Source organism: Sceloporus occidentalis, unplaced genomic scaffold, assembly GCF_023333645.1.
Source record: "Sceloporus occidentalis isolate IW3139 unplaced genomic scaffold, rSceOcc1.0.p SCAF_483, whole genome shotgun sequence".
NCBI classification, from domain to species: Eukaryota; Metazoa; Chordata; class Lepidosauria; order Squamata; family Phrynosomatidae; genus Sceloporus; species Sceloporus occidentalis.
This window is the reverse complement of record NW_028317463.1, coordinates 78613-94072: the sequence shown is the minus strand read 5'-3', so window position 1 is coordinate 94072 and position 15460 is coordinate 78613. Positions and strand designations below refer to the sequence as shown.

Here is a 15460-nt window from a genome sequence, read left to right as displayed (position 1 = left end):
CGCTTGATTATCTGACCTTTAGTGCACTTTGGGCTCCTTTCTGTCTGAATGTGAATCGTGTGAATATATTTATTGTATCCGAGAGTTTAATAAAGTTCTAAATATAGAGTATTTATTATTTTTCTTATGAATATGACAAAACTCTGGTGGCGTTTAATAACTGGTAGACGGCGTCCGCAAACAGCGGGTGCGAGAGTTTGACAGCCTCCATGGCGCCTGCGCCGGCGTGTTCTCGGACCGCGTGATACAGCGTGGAATGAAACTCGCTGCCGGCGTGGAGTTCCTCCGAGAAGAGCTCGCTGTCCTCGCAGATCTTCAGTCTCTGGGTTCTCCGCGGGCTCAGCATGTAGAGAGACCGGCCGTCTTCACCGGGTACGGCGGCCTCCGCGCGTTCTTTAACCTAAAGTGACGTTTTCATCTGTTAACTATTCACGTCCCAGTCGCTGCAGGATATCATTAACTGTAGGCACTATAATAGCATTTAATATAGATTTGAAAACTAGCCCCCTGGTGGCCCTGCCTGGTAATGCACCTGTGGAGACCGCTGGGGCAGTTTGGTTTTGCATATTATTGTCTTTTATTAACTTTTATTTGTACTATCTAAAAAAATATTCATATATTGACGACAATTCCCAAAACAGGGCCGACGCGCAGGCTTACAATATAGACGCAAGAGCTAAAATAAGGATCTGGACCACCCCGGGATTGGTAAAATCACCAGTGCCAATAACAAAAAATCTGCAGGTTTATGAGAAATCTAAAGTTTAAGATCCTGCTACGGACCCTCGTAATCCCTGGCTGAGGAGCGAGAGGTCGGGGTCAGCCGGGAAAAAAGGGCTGTAATTTAAGCCAGACCTCTGGATTTAAAATCCCAGTTTTTTGGGACTGGGGGGGGTTCTCATGACTCAAAGTCCTTTACAGAAATTTATGTTTATCTGATATCGTAGGTTTTCTATAATCACCTTGATAACGATTTGCTGAGATCCACAGCTGTGGTTCCATTTACTCCAACCAAAGGCAAACGAGGCGGAAAGGAGGGCCATTTCTTTGTAGGCCATGTTCTCCGCTTCTTCATCCTGTCCAAAATAAATAAATGACTTAAAAAATTGCTATTTTTGCTCACTTTAATGCTTTTTGGTCCATTAACATTAAACTGCCCCCCTACAATTTCCTACACGTTTGTCTGGTTTGGTTGCGTTGGCCTCGGGATTTGCTGTAGAGATGTCACGGGGCATCCGGTAAAAGTCTCCTTTCAAACCAATCGTAAAAGGGTTCGGGTGACGACGGAATTATTTGGGGGTTACATTTTAAATAGAGGCCGGTTGCACCTTAACAGCCGTGCTCAGCCTCTTTGACAAACCTCCCCATCTATGCGTGAAAAGCTGTCGCTCGCACCTTTTTATTCACGATGACGAATCTCACGGAGTCTGCCGCGGTAAAGACGTTCAGCCCGACGCGCCTCATGGCGGATTTCAGGTCGAAGAGCGTCATCCATTTCCCCACGAGGTGGGACAGGTCGCTTTCTGTATTGGAGACGGCCGCCAGCCTGCACCGGTCGTCCTGCAGGAGACAGAAACGAGGTATCTGCTGTTAATCGTCAAATAAATTACTCTTTAATACTAAAAACAGCTAAAGCCACACAACCCATCCCAAGACGGTTCTCGTCATTATGGGGTGAATTGTCACGGGCTTGCGGCCGGAGATGAGTATCGCGCATAGAAACGGTGAATAATCTAGAACCGGTTCTTGGTAACGTCTACCTCGACGTCTATCTGGATGTCGGTGAAGGCCGAGGCGATGGTGAGCGTCAGCCGGTTCCTGCCCCGGGGTCTCAGCTCCCAGGACTCGTACGGCATGTTCAGGTGGGAATCCTGGATCAGGGTGAAGGTGTGAAAAGCGTCCATCTTGAAGGACAATTCCCTGAGCTCCGGGTTGTAGGTCTTCTGGGTGACGGCGTCTGTTTTCCAGTTCTTGCCTGAAGGAAGAGGACATGCGCGGTGTTATGCACGGCGGGGGCATGAAATGAAAGCAGAAAGATATGGGAGGAAATGTTTCTATCTTTACAAATAACTGAGTATTACTTTCAGGGTCCCATCTTGCCACCTGAGGTTCTTCAAAAAATATAACGTTTTTGGGGACTCTGAAGGAGACGCCAACAGGGGGGGCAGACAGCGTCTCCATATCCTTCTCCTGCAAAGACGTCCCCAGGTAGCTGCTGAGGCTGGTGAGAGACGTTCCGTTGGGGTAGGAGAAGAACTCGATTCCTCCTTCAAGGAGCTGGAAGAACACAAAGCCTGATAAGTACTCGGTTTCTGGAGCGCTCGCTCAGCGCTGCTCAGACTCCCCTAGGATGACACCGGCGGCTTTATGGAGAAAGCATTTCTTAAGTGTCCCCAAAATGTTTAAAACACCTTAAAAACAGATGAAAATACCCTGAATTTGAAACACAGTTATTACCTGCACCATAGTCCAGCTTTTCGCTTGTTTCCGCTGAGGGGGGAGGGTAATTACATCAAAAAAGTAAATGCCTCCGAGGGTCGTATACTGGCGCAAGTCGACCACATCGTCCTCTAGGGCGTCATCAGCCTGATCCTCGTTAAGTAACGGAGATGGAGACGGACCTACTGAGACCGTACGGAATAAGGGGGGGGGGGGAATAAATATTAATATCATGAATTAATCGAATTTTATATATTCTCTGGTTTCAGAACCTTAAAATTCCTTAAGATTCCCTTTATTGGTTCAACAAAATGTGATCATCAGGAGAGCTGGAAAAATAGAAAGGGGGATCTACTAAGCGAGGGAAACAGTTGGAGCCAAACCTTGGGATGTGTCCCCCGGCTGGCCGGCCCCCACGTTCTCGGACTCCGATGCGTTGGTTTCGGGGGCTTCGGTTGCGCTCTTTGTTTCTTCTCTGGCACTCAGAACGCTCTGCGAAGCAGATATTTCACAACAATAAAACCACGAACCCGACGCTTACAGACAAATCATCATCATAAGACGTGATTCTAGGATATATTAACATTCTGATGACCTTTTTATGCAGGAAGGAGAGAAGAAATGGTTGTTTTTGGTTTCATGGGCACTAAGTTCACGGTTAAAATATATGACTATCCTCTAAAACACCAATAATACAAACTTCTTTTTAACTTTACAAAGTAGCGCTAAAGAAAGAAAGAAAGAAGATCCCACCTTCCTGTCCTCCACTGTGAGCTCTTCTTCAGCCGCAGCGCTCTTCTCTCCGGGGATTCGTTCCTCCGGGACCCGGTCGGCCTCCGCTTCGTTCTCACCGTCCGCCTCCTTCACACGCGGGAAGAAAGTGCGGCTTTGGCAGGAAAGGTGGTCGTAGGCTGTGCGGAGGATGCGGACGGCAACGCCGCACACGGCCAGGGGTTTCGGTAACTCAAAGCCGACGGCTGCTTCTGTGAATTCGTATCCTCTGAACCTGGAGCGAAAGAGAGGCGATTGATCGGGATGTTCCTAATATAACGGCACGAATTCAGCAGCTGCCGCTGAATTCAATTATTTAATATTTTCATTTTATTAAGCTGACATTGGGGGGAAAAACCAACAATTCAGTTTATCAGCAAGGAAATGATTCTGCAGACAGTAAACCGGATTTTGGATATGAAATAAAGTGTCAGCAGAAAAGTGTCGGTTCTATGACATTAACTCTTTGCCCACACACTGTATTTCTCTACATATCAGTGGAAATAAATATTAATAATAAACACGCGGCGGTACCTGGGGTTTTTGTTCAGATTGGCCCACACGCACACGGTTACATCGTCATTCCCGATAACTTTCTGCATGTTTCCGGTGTCGACGTCAGCCAGAGCCGCGGCGTCCTGCGGGAAATAAACCAAACATTTTACATCCACAGATCCCGCGTGGCATTAATCGCGTGGGGAGGCACTGATTTGAATATATATAATACATTTTATTTTTTCTTGTAAATGAATTATTTTGCTGATAGAGCTGAATTCTCATTGGTTGTAAATACATTCCTGATTTCTGATTGATACATTATTTCATTACTATAAGTTGTACTAAAGTTTTATATATATATATATTAGGTTATATTCTGATTGATTTATTTTCAACCAAATTAACCCAAATCATTAACCATCTCAGAACTGAGTATTTTTGTGGGAGAATGCATTGGATTAAAATATTTTTATAAGAAGGTGATCTGTGTGTTATTGCAGAAGGTTTATAGTCTTCTTATAATAAATGTGACATGAACTTTGACCTTTCAATGATTTATTTATTATTTCTCGGGTATAATGTACCTTGAAGAGGGTTTTTTTCTTTTATATAATTCGGGATATAAACCAAATCCCGAATTATGTATTTTCAGTGGCCGTGCCACCACCTTATGGAATAATCTACGTTATCGTCTTCAATGATATTAAAAAAAGGAATTCAGGCTCAATATTTTTCGCATTCAAGTTGAAATAAACGCCCCGCGGACTATTATCCGTCTTTAATAAGGAAAGGTTAGGTCCCTGACGCTGAATGAAGCAGCGTTTGCATTAATCAGACAGAGAGGCAGAAGGAACCTGCAGAGGGCGCTCTTGCCTTTAACAGATGCTGGGTGGCATCATTGAATTTTTGCTGAAGAAGTTCTTGCAGCTCCAGGACAGTTTGCAGATACCGCGCCGCTTCAGCCTCGGGAAGCTCATCCGCAGGGGTTTCGTCAAGGAGGAATTCCAGCTCCTCGATCAGCTGGGGAGGAATTCCAACAGAACATAAGCGACCACAGCGTAAAAATATTCTATCCTACTTTATTAAAAACAACTACAAACGACTTTATTAAAAACTAAATACAGAATGTTTTAGTGTAAAAATCGCTTGCCTTTATTATTAAAATACAATTTTTGGACTCTTACTTTCAGCACCAGGCTACTCTTGCTGAGCACAGACTGGAAGTCTTCGTTCTGCTCCTCCGTCCAGAGGCTGATAAAGGTATTGATCTCCTGGGGGATGGAGGGGTCGGGGGTTCCATCGCAGCGCAGGTACCGGTCCCACTGCAAATAGAAAAATCTGCATGAGTGCGGCGCACGGCTGCGGCCGCCATTCTTGGAAACGTGGCAGCTGTAACTAAATAGCAAAACCACATAACTCATTTTACACGACTGAGCTGGAGCATCCCTTCCAAAACCTTCTAAATGATTTAAGTCTGGTAAGAAATGTGGCCTCCCAGCAGAGGTGGTAGAGGGTAATACAGTGAGGGTTTTAAACATGCATGGGATAGACATACGGCTCCTGAGTCTAAGACGAGACCAACGACTGATTAAGTTTTGAGTCGTTACAGCAGGAGAAACGGGCGACTAGACGGGGGCCGTTGGGGGCCGATCTGCCAGCGGGTTCTGGGTTGCTATGTCATCATTCCTATCATCACAGTTACTCTTCGGTTCTCTGGTACCTACCTTTGCTTGAATCCTTAGGTGTCTCTTCCACCTCCCGGCTTCTTCTATCTTCTCCTCGAGCAGCCTTCTGTACTCCTCCAGTTCCTCATCTCTGCGTTCAAGTAGCTGTCATGACAGATATTTGGTTATTTCACGAGCCCCTTCGGACACCCGGTTTATTTAGGAAGACCTGCTAATAAAAAAATTCCCGCCGGGAGAGGATTGTGAGATTCACTCCGTTTTAAGGAAGCGAATATCCTGAAGACGGACCTTTGCCTCTAGTCTCTCTCGCTCCTCTTTGGCCGCTCGCTCTCTTTCTCGCTGCTCGGCCTCCTCCTGCTCAGCCAGGAGCCGCGCTTCTTCTACAAAAAGCATACAGAGCTTATTGAGGTGGGGTAGGTAAGTGATGTTAGGGGTCCAATGATCCGGGGGGACAGAGGACCCGCGGCCTCGTCATGCACAACTTTAGTGAATGCGTTTTAATGCACTTAACAAATCCTGTCTGGGTCACCGGAGTGTCCCTTAAGAGTCTGGATCTGGCCGGTTCCGACACAAAACACGTTGCGTAATCCAAGCGTGATCCAGACTGAGGCAACATACATGTTACATACATGATCACAGAATAAGACGGCAAAGACCGCACATATAGAGAGAGTCCTGAGCGGCACCGACCTTCCTCCTGATGCCTCCTGTCTTCCTCCTCTTTCTGGAGCCTCAGTCGTTCCGCTTTGCTGACTTTTCCTTTCTTCCCCGAAGCCGCAGACGTTCTCTTCGACGACTTTAATAGAGAAAAATATTAATAACCAAGATTCTAAGATTCTAACCCAGAATCGCTCGTTGCTGATCAAGGATACAAACAGTCAGCCGGTCTCCTGGAGTTGGTCCGGCATGAATCGTCTCATATCGATGGCTGACCAGTCCGCCCGGGGCAATTTACCGCATGCACCATGACTGCCTCCCAGCATTTCAAACCCAGGCTTTACCAGACCTTTAAAATGACTTTGTGCCCTATTGGCAGCCATTTGTGTAACTGAGGGGCATTAAGAAGCAGAATTATGGGGTTTATTTACCCCGTTTAATTTATTAACCCGTTTCTTGCTGTTTCTATACACATTATCGGGGCTTTTAGGGCCGTAGAACCCTGCGATCCCCTCATACCCAGCAAACATTCTGACCTCCTAGAAAAGAGGGGCATCAGGGGAGGAGAGAGCGGCATCAGGGGGGGAGAGAGGGGCATGGGGGGAGGAGAGAGAGGGGCATCAGGGGAGTAGAGAGGGGCATCAGGGGAGAAAAGAAGGTTATCGGGGGAGGAAAGAGGGGCGCAAGAACCTGAGGTCCAAACAGGGACTGGCCAGACTAAAAACAGAATATTGGTACGTATGTAAATGATTACCGCACTGGGACTGTAACAAAGATCAAAACGCGATTATTATTACATCATTTTATAGTATGTGCTGCCTACGGACCAATCCCATTTAGGGATGAAAAATTAGCAAGGACCCCCAATATGATCTCATGCAGGGGATTAGCCAATTGGTTCCATGGATGCTGATTGGCTATAAAATAGATTCGTAATATATAATCGTAATAATATATTAAATAATAATAATCGGATAATAATAACATTAAATTAATTATAAAATGATTTCCGGCGGATAATGTCAGAAACGCAGCTCGGCGACAGCCTAAAGCATCAAATATACTTATATCTAAAATAACTAAAGTCCTCCCTACCTTCTTCTTTTTACGTTTCTTTGGTCTCTAAAATAAAACAGAACAGAAAAGGGACAGAGAGAGAGATTTATTGCGCCTGACAATCTATTCATTAAGAAGGAGATATAATGAGGGGACCGAGGGAAGAAAGAAAGGAAAAAAGCGATGAATGAAACGAGTAGGGATCATGTGATCGGTAAAATGTGTGATATACATATATATATATATATATATATATACATCCAGAGCCGCCCGGTGACCCCCTCTACACTATCCATACATACTGGAGATAAAGTAGAATTAGTGATACTGGAGCAATGCTTTAAAAGTGGCCTTATCACCATAGTAACTAGTAGAGCACTTACTTTACTGAGAGGGTGGTAGATAAGTGGAACAGCCTCCCAGCAGAAGTGGTAGAGGGTAATACAGCGAGGGGATTAAACATGCATGGGATAGACAAACGGCTCCTGAATCTAAGACGAGACCAACGACTGATTAAGGTTTGAGTCGTTACAGCAGGAGAAACGGACGACTAGACGGGGGCCGGAGAGGGTTACACGTGTGGGGTGTGTATGTATGTTGTGTGTTACACACATGGTGTGTGTATGTATGGTGTGTGTATGTATGTTGTGTGTTACACGCATGTTGTGTGTTACGCGCATGGGGTGTGTATGCATGTTGTGTGTTACACGCATGGTGTGTATGTATGTTGTGTGTTACACACGTGGGGTGTGTATGTATGTTGTGAGCTACACGCATGAGGCGCAGGTATTGTTAACCCTTTGTGTTCGAGGTCTCTCACCATGATGCACAGAGCTCAGGGGTTCCTCTTCGTTCTGAGACGCGTCCCGTTGTCACAGCAACCAGTGGGTGGTGTGGTCCGTGACGTCACTACTGTGCGCGGTGCTGTTGCCGGAAGTTGGGCGGAGGTGAGAGTCGGGGTCACGGACAAAACAACGGGAGCGGAGCTTCACAACTGCCCCGTTACCCCATGTCAGCGGGCGGGACCTCAGGGGCCCCGCTAAACATACCCCTAGTGTCCGGAGCCAATACCCATAAGGCACCGCTGGGTATACGCCCAGTGTCAGGGGCCAGTCCCCTGGGGCCCGCAGAGTGTACGGCTCATGTCAGGGGCCAGTCCCCTGGGGCCCGTGGAGTGTACGGCTCATGTCAGGGGCCAGTCCCCTGGGGCCCGCGGAGTGTACGGCTCATGTCAGGGGCCAGTCCCCTGGGGCCCGCGGAGTGTACGGCTCATGTCAGGGGCCAGTCCCCTGGGGCCCGCGGAGTGTACGGCTCATGTCAGGGGCCAGTCCCCTGGGGCCCGCGGAGTGTACGGCTCATGTCAGGGGCCAGTCCCCTGGGGCCCGCGGAGTGTACGGCTCATGTCAGGGGCCAGTCCCCTGGGGCCCGCGGAGTGTACGGCTCATGTCAGGGGCCAGTCCCCTGGGGCCCGCGGAGTGTACACACTGCAGTGTCTGGTGCTGGGTATAGGGTGTAGGACACGAACGGGCAGGGCCACAAAAAGTGCTTTTCTTACCCCAGGTGTAGATCCGCGCTGAACGGGTTCTTATGGAAACTCTTTATATCAGAGAGTCAGTTATTATAAAAGGGTCTCTTTTCCCCAAATTCTACAGTTTTTCCGGGTTTTGATAATAATAATGGGGGTTTCAGGTACATGAAAGAATTTGACGGCTGGCGGGTACCTCGTGACTCGTCTAATCTGCCCATTATAAAAATATATATATGTTGTATATGTTAAACCCACTTAATGGGGGCCGTTGTCTCGCCTTCCTGTTCTTAGGTCCGACGTAATTCCTCCCCATTAAGCTGCTCCTCACGTGATGGAATATGACATCATTAGGCGTGAGGAGGAGCGGGGTAAGCGTAGGGCCGGGGCATTGGTGTGTTAGTACTAAATACCCCGATACCCCCCACAGGGTATGTTTCGCGAGGAACCAAATACTGTGTAATGAAAAAATGTGTTCTTTTTTTATGTTTTAGGGTACGATGTGCTAAGGAGGGGGTCTGCCGGCGATTTGAGGAATGGCCAATCCTTTAAGAGGAGAAGTGGTGAAGCTTTATAAAAATGTAAGTGCTTTTTTTAAAGTTTTCATTAACTCCTTCATGACCGACGACGAATTAGGGGCTTCATGAAAAATAATGTCCCTAGAGGACCAGTGACGCACCTGGTACATCACAGGTTAAAAAAAAAGGGTCCCATGTCGCAGCGAACGTGGGGTCATCGCTGAAGCTGACTTCTCCGTGACTAAAGCAGATCCCCGGCGGGTGATCACTGCAGCAGCCAATCACATGCATCGATAAAGTCAGATGACTCTCTGTTGCCTGTTGCCTTTAATTATTATTTTCCTGAGTCTACGTGGATAAAAACTTTGAGGGTTTTTTTTAACAAACCAAATCTGTTTGTTTTAAGCTGCTGTTCCTCGGGCGGGAATACCCCAAAGGCGAGGACTACTTCAAAGAGCGTCTGAAAAACGCCTTCATGAAAAACAAGGATGTGAGAGATCCTGAAAAAATAAAGGAGCTTCTCGCTCGGGGAGAGTTTGTCGTCAAGGAGATCGAAGCTTTGTATTATCTGAGGAAGTACAGAGCCATGAAGCAGAGATACTATGAAGACGACCAGAACTTGTGACATCACTTCACCAAAACGGGCCAAAAAGATGGGCTTTAAGATAACGAAAACGATCAAAATCATCGAGATGCCGAGAGACGACGGCCGTGGGCTACACACAAAAACGCGCAGCTTTATAGGTGCTGTGTCTGCTTTTTAAATAAAAAAAACATGAGTTTAGTGACTGGTGTTACCATGGTAACAGATCTGTTCACACTGTTCAAGCCCATTTGTACATCATGTCGATGTGCGCCGGTAAGAGGAAAGCAGACTGTATACGGTCCCAATGAACTCCCTTTATCTGCAGACCCGGAGTCGCCGTCGCTGTCAGGCATGTGATATTTTGGGTGACTTTCCCAGCTCAAACACCGCACTGAGCTGACGCTTTATGGCGATGCTAATGAAGTCTGTTCCTCCATAGACTTTCATTAGCGAGAGAGTCAGGCTGGGTGATTAAGACCGAGCCATTCTATTGTTTCCCACAGGCAGTATGATAAAGAGCCAGGTGTTTGTCTAGTAGATCAGGGATCAGATAACAGAGCGAGATGAGAACATATGCGACGACTGATTAAGGTTTGGGTCTTTACAGCAGGAGAAACGGGCGACTACACGGGGCTGATCTACTACATGGCGTGCGTCATTTTACAAAGAATAAATCTCGGTCACCATAACTCATTTATTACATTACAATAAATAGGAGCATTGCACAGTTAAGGACAAAAGTAAAATGACAAAGTAATGGCACACACCGAAGATACTCCTATTAAATATGAAACAATTAATTCAGTGGTCGTTTTAAAGTGTAGTTAATTCTGTCAACGTCCATATTGTGTTCAGCACAACCGGCACGTATCAAACCGCTAAAAAAAGAAAGAAAATAAAAGCACAACATACAAAATGTGCATGTTTCTATACAAAAATAGTTACAATACATTCCAGGTAAACATGTTACATTATCTGTCCCCGGCGGAGGAGACGCGCAGCACGTCATGCGACGCTCGCCAAGCCGGAGGACTCGACGTTAAGACAACAGTATGGGATTGGCTGGCCGGGCGTCTATATACAGGACAGGGAAGCTGCAGCAAAGCACTGGGGGCTGGAGCTTTAACAGAATACGGTGAAAAAGACGATTCCCAGGGTAATTAAAGAGCAGCCCTAGTGCCAGAGGGGGTATTTAGTCCCCCCCCCCCGAGAACCACCCGCTATACTGTAGCAACAGGCCCGTGCTGTTTGCCCCTTTGGATCAAAGGCACGAGGAGCGGGGCATCTGATTCAGGATACCCCATCGGGCACAATTTAAGGAAGCGTGGAGAACTAGACACAAAACTATTACTGGGAAAAGGACACAGCGGGCGAGCGGCTCTACTACCAACAAAAACACTTTCTAGCCAAACCCCCCCCCCGCTCCTATAGTGCATGCGCGTCAACATCCGTAGACCAGAGAACATTGCAGCCATTGTGCCCGTCCCATACCCACTGATCCTGTACACTTTTGGCATAGGGTGGCATCCTTTGTACAAGAGGCTAATTAGACGGAAAATAACCCCTTTTAGTTTAATTGCGCTCTGTTCTGGGGTAATGTGTCATTGCGGCTCTGCGGGGGTAGCTCTGCTGTGTTGCCCCCCCATCCCCGTTCCTGGGGTAAGAGAAGAATGCTAAAGCTTTGCATTCAAATCGCATGGAAGACATGATCAAACACTCACACTCACCCCCCCCCCCCTAAATACACCTGGTTATTCTTTAAAAAGCACAAACGCTCACTTTACCTCAATCTGAGCTTTACTTATTTTTGAGGTAGGACACGGCGGCGGCGCAAACGTTAGGTAAATGCCCAAAAGATCCGGGGAATTCACCCAAAAATAAAAAGCATTCGATACATCAGGCGCTGCTCCCGCTGAAACATTTGGGGTTTATGATCCCAGCACCTGCTCCACCTTCCCAACCCCCTGGGTGAAACGGGGGGCTGAATCTGTAGAGCGGGGGGGGGTCTCGTCGTACAGACCTGATCTGGCTGACACTTTCAGGCAGCCCCAACTCCCATCACTCTCGGGCAAAGTTCATAAATGTAGATCTATGCAGAAATCTAAATGACCGTTACATGGTATTAAAGAATAGAAGCCATTCATAACAACCGCCGGGAAGCAGAAGAGCAGACAGGAGGAGGGTTTTTTTTTTGTAAAATAATCTTTTATACCCCTCCGTAACAGGTAACGCACTCGACAAACCCCGACACCAAGAGTGAAAAGTTAAGGGGGGGGGGGGGGTTGGTTTCTTTTTGTTGGTTTTCTAAGCTCGAAAGGTCTCTCGCGCCTCCTTTAAAACTATTGCAAAGATTAGTGCGGTTCTGTGTCTTCGCCCCGTGTTCGGGGTTAGAGTTATACGATTATTTTGGACACCTGCGCAAGAAAATAAAAAGTTGTCAGTTCCTAGAAACGAGGAGTTAAAAGACGTTCGTGCCAAACACCACAAGCACGTTATTCAGCTACGATAGCACCATTTCCATTACGTCACATTGTGGGAATGGGTTTCAGTTTCGGTGGAAAGACCCTTAAACGGTCATCCAGGGGGGTGGGGGGGTTGTTGGGATTGGTTGGATGAAGAGACAGCCTGCGTTACGCTCAGCGGCAGCAGAAACGCTCTTAAAACACAGTCCATGCCTCCATTTAGAAACAGCTCTTCTTTATGGTGCAAAAAAAAAAAACTTTGTCTTTGGGGGGGGGGGGTAGAGGATGTCCAACGGTCAGGATGTGGGGATGAACCTCTCTCGGCCCATGAGCTGCAGGTCCCGGAGCCACGGCGTCTTCATTCAGAAAACGGAATACTGGCACGAAAAAGGATTATTCCCCCCCCCCAACGTAAAACAGAGGGTTTTTTTTTTTTTTTTTTGTTTAAAGCAGAAGCCACAGAGGTCCCACGATGTAAAGCGATCAAAAAAGCAAAAACGCCAATAATTTAGTGTGATGTACAAAAATATCACGGTTCTGCATGCCTAGAACAAGGGGGGGTTGGGAACTATTCACAGAATTATACACTTTGGCTTGGACTTTTTCTTCTTCTTTTTGCCGTCCTTGCTCATCTTCTCCTTGTGTTTCCGGATTTCACGGACTAAAGTGTAGAAAGCATCATCCACACCCTGAAAAAGGAGACAAAAGAGTGTAAGCTGACTGACCCAATAGTCAAATAACATCCCCCAACCCAGGGAAGCCGTCACCTCCGGAGGGGCCCAGGTGACCATAGGCATGAGACGTGGCCCGAGCAGGCAGCCTGGACCTACGCTATACCCAACGGCCTTGATGGATCACTTTTACCCCTCCTGTGTTTCCTATATCGGGTTCTAAACCATTCCATAAAGTAATATGCTCACCGACGGGTAAGGGGAAGTTTCTATACATTATAAATGGTCCATCCCTGGTGAGCCTCTGGCCCTGCATGATGTATAGTTAAGTCAGCTAAACTGTTAATTTATACTTGGCCAATTGATCACCTTCCGCTGAGAACCTTGCCAGTGTTATCCCATCATGATGAATAGTAAAGCAACTCTCCACTTAGCGAATAAACCCCTTACAGTCCCACCTGCAGCACACAAACAGGCATTACGTTTCTCGAGGTACACGGCCCCCCATCGTTAGGGCCACGCCACTTACCCCGTCACATTACAAGGCATTTTTTAATTTTCACACAGCCTGGAGTCTTTTCTTCTTTGCTGATCTTTTTCAATCTGTGCTGCCGGATTTCCCGCACCAGGGTATAAAAAGCATCCTCCACTCTCTGCATCGTAAAACACAACGCCTTTAACGGTTGGGCTCTGGGGCACAAAGGCATCGGGAAAGATTTTGGGCCATATGGGGGGGCGCAACCGACCTCTCATCGAGCCCCATGACTACATTACAACCCTATCGGTCACGCAGGGCGGCTTTTAGGAACCTCAGTAGTAACATTTATGACCAGGAGGTGCATAAACCACCACCCTCCCGCCGAACATTTATAGACAGGCTTACAAATAGTGAGGATTTATTTTCTTGCCCATGTGACCGGGATGGTTTAAAATCCACATGCCATATGTGGGGGCAGCAATGATTGACTTAATCGTACAACTTTATATATAATCAGTCAGCTTGGGGGTCGATCGTCAGACTTTAATGAAAGTTAAATTTTTCAGTTTATAGAAGATTGATAAGCGAGGCCGCAGCACGGAATTTCATTGGATACAAGAAGCGAGAGATTGTTTTATCAATGCAGAGAAGGAGAGGATCCCACCACCAATCACGGCAAACAAGATGATCAGGTCAAGACATGCGCGCCTCAGACTCCAGGCTGTGATTCTCCCCCCCCCCCATTTCTTTGACATCTGCGCACGCACACGCATTTGGCACAGCGCTCTCGCCATCAGGGGCAGGTCGGATATACCCCAGACACACATTAGAATGAGACTGCAAGGGGTCACCTTTAAAGCCAGAATCTGATCAGCCTTTCACCAAGATTAGAATCACAGGCACGGAGGGGATTAAAGCAGGTGGTTTGTGAAGCAAAGTGTGGAGACGAGCAGAGCTGCCAGTTACGAGGTTTCATCTTCAGCAAAGAGAATTATTTAACTGAACCCGACCGGCAGGGTCTTAGTACGCGATACAAATCATCCTTCGCATGGATTCGGGAAATCAGAGCCAGAGATATATGGAACCCGGAAACAAATCCCAAATACTACATCCGCTTCTGAAGATGAAAGCGTCGAGGCAGCTTATAACCTCCTTAAGAAATAACAGGCGTCGCGTTCCGCGTAGAGAAGGCTCGGCTTTACGCCCGCAGGGCTCTCGCTCCCGGGAGGTTTACCTGTCGCGTCTTTGCCGACGTTTCGATAAACGGAATCCCGTAGCTCCTCGCCAGGTCCTGGGCTTGCTTCGTGTCTACGGTCCGGGACGGCAGGTCGCATTTGTTGCCGACTAAAACCATCGGGACATCCTCAGAATCTTTAACTCTCTTTATTTGTTCTCTAAAAAGGATTTTAAAAAGAAAAAAAAACAAAACACAATTCTTGTCAATGAACCGAGAGCCTCGGGGGGGGGGGGGGGGGTGTCATTACAGTGTGGCTCGCATTAACCCTACCTATAGTTATGGATGTCCTCGAAGGACTTGGTATTATTGATGGCGAATACACACAGAAAGCCTTCTCCTGTCCTCATGTACTGATCTCTCATGGCGCTGTACTCCTCTTGACCTGCGGTATCCAGAATATCCAGGAGGCAGGTCTCGCCGTCAATAACCACCTGCTTTCGGTAGGAGTCCTACAGAGAAAGAAAATCAAATATATGAAGGAGTCGCGGATATGAGATTCTAGAGAACAGAATCGGGCAGAAAGACCCAACTGATAGATAGACGTATCCGACAGATATAGACAGAGGTCTCCGATGTATAAGAGCAAAATAACGCAGTATTCCTCAGCCAATCAGATGAGGACGGCGATCCATATTATCCTTTAAGGTGCGGCTTCTTAAACAAAATAATATTCATGCGGCAACCACAGAGCGACCTTTGTCGAGCGCCACGTTTAGCGGACATGGCGCATTTAGAGTGGGCAGCCGCCCTCTGCCCGCAGTCTCACCTCGATGGTGGGATCATACTCGTCCACAAAGTGATTCTGAATTAGCTGGATTGTCAGGGCGCTCTTCCCGACGCCTCCAGCTCCAACCACCACCAGCTTGTACTCCGTCAT

At 47.3% G+C, this 15460-nt stretch overlaps 3 protein-coding genes across 4 annotated transcripts; 1 reads left to right on the top strand and 2 right to left on the bottom strand.

Annotated features, from left to right (window-relative positions):
• Nucleotides 1-124: 124 nt before the first annotated feature.
• LOC149271624 (dynein axonemal intermediate chain 7-like) lies at nt 125-6360 on the bottom strand. The gene is made up of 14 exons (XM_089507263.1): nt 6349-6360; nt 6084-6189; nt 5682-5773; nt 5433-5537; nt 4893-5030; nt 4582-4728; nt 3745-3848; nt 3193-3445; nt 2823-2931; nt 2458-2621; nt 2082-2277; nt 1761-1975; nt 1396-1560; nt 125-400 (listed from the first exon to the last, which is right to left on the bottom strand). Exons 1-14 carry the CDS (start codon nt 6358-6360, stop codon nt 125-127), a joined length of 2082 nt encoding a protein of 693 aa, XP_089363389.1.
• A 2807-nt stretch (nt 6361-9167) lies between these two features.
• On the top strand, nt 9168-9774 carry LOC149271623 (electron transfer flavoprotein regulatory factor 1-like). Its single transcript, XM_089507262.1, has 2 exons — nt 9168-9212; nt 9556-9774. Exons 1-2 carry the CDS (start codon nt 9168-9170, stop codon nt 9772-9774), a joined length of 264 nt encoding a protein of 87 aa, XP_089363388.1.
• A 2995-nt stretch (nt 9775-12769) lies between these two features.
• LOC149271622 (GTPase KRas-like) lies at nt 12770-15460 on the bottom strand. Of its 2 annotated transcripts, XM_089507269.1 has the most exons (5): nt 15350-15460; nt 14854-15032; nt 14581-14740; nt 13406-13521; nt 12770-12887 (listed from the first exon to the last, which is right to left on the bottom strand). In XM_089507269.1, exons 1-5 carry the CDS (start codon nt 15458-15460, stop codon nt 12770-12772), a joined length of 684 nt encoding a protein of 227 aa, XP_089363395.1. The 2 variants fall into 2 exon arrangements, with proteins under 2 accessions (XP_089363395.1, XP_089363396.1); XM_089507270.1 differs by lacking the exon at nt 13406-13521 and having other exon boundaries at nt 12770-12886.

What these genes read in the sequence shown, in the direction of transcription:
- LOC149271622 (XM_089507269.1), bottom strand. Translation starts at nt 15,460, where the DNA reads ATGACGGAGTACAAGCTGGTGGTGGTTGGAGCTGGAGGCGTCGGGAAG. An exon ending in GAGGACATCCATAACTATAG is followed by an intron (nt 14,741 to 14,853) that starts GTAGGGTTAATG and finishes AATCCTTTTTAG; the next exon opens with AGAACAAATAAAGAGAGTTA. An exon ending in ATTAAAAAATGCCTTGTAAT is followed by an intron (nt 12,888 to 13,405) that starts GTGACGGGGTAA and finishes TCTCCTTTTTCA; the next exon opens with GGGTGTGGATGATGCTTTCT.
- LOC149271624 (XM_089507263.1), bottom strand. An exon ending in CAGGAGGCATCAGGAGGAAG is followed by an intron (nt 5,774 to 6,083) that starts GTCGGTGCCGCT and finishes TGCTTTTTGTAG; the next exon opens with AAGAAGCGCGGCTCCTGGCT. An exon ending in GAGAGAGACTAGAGGCAAAG is followed by an intron (nt 5,538 to 5,681) that starts GTCCGTCTTCAG and finishes CTGTCATGACAG; the next exon opens with CTACTTGAACGCAGAGATGA.
- LOC149271623 (XM_089507262.1), top strand. Translation starts at nt 9,168, where the DNA reads ATGGCCAATCCTTTAAGAGGAGAAGTGGTGAAGCTTTATAAAAAT. An exon ending in TGGTGAAGCTTTATAAAAAT is followed by an intron (nt 9,213 to 9,555) that starts GTAAGTGCTTTT and finishes GTTTGTTTTAAG; the next exon opens with CTGCTGTTCCTCGGGCGGGA.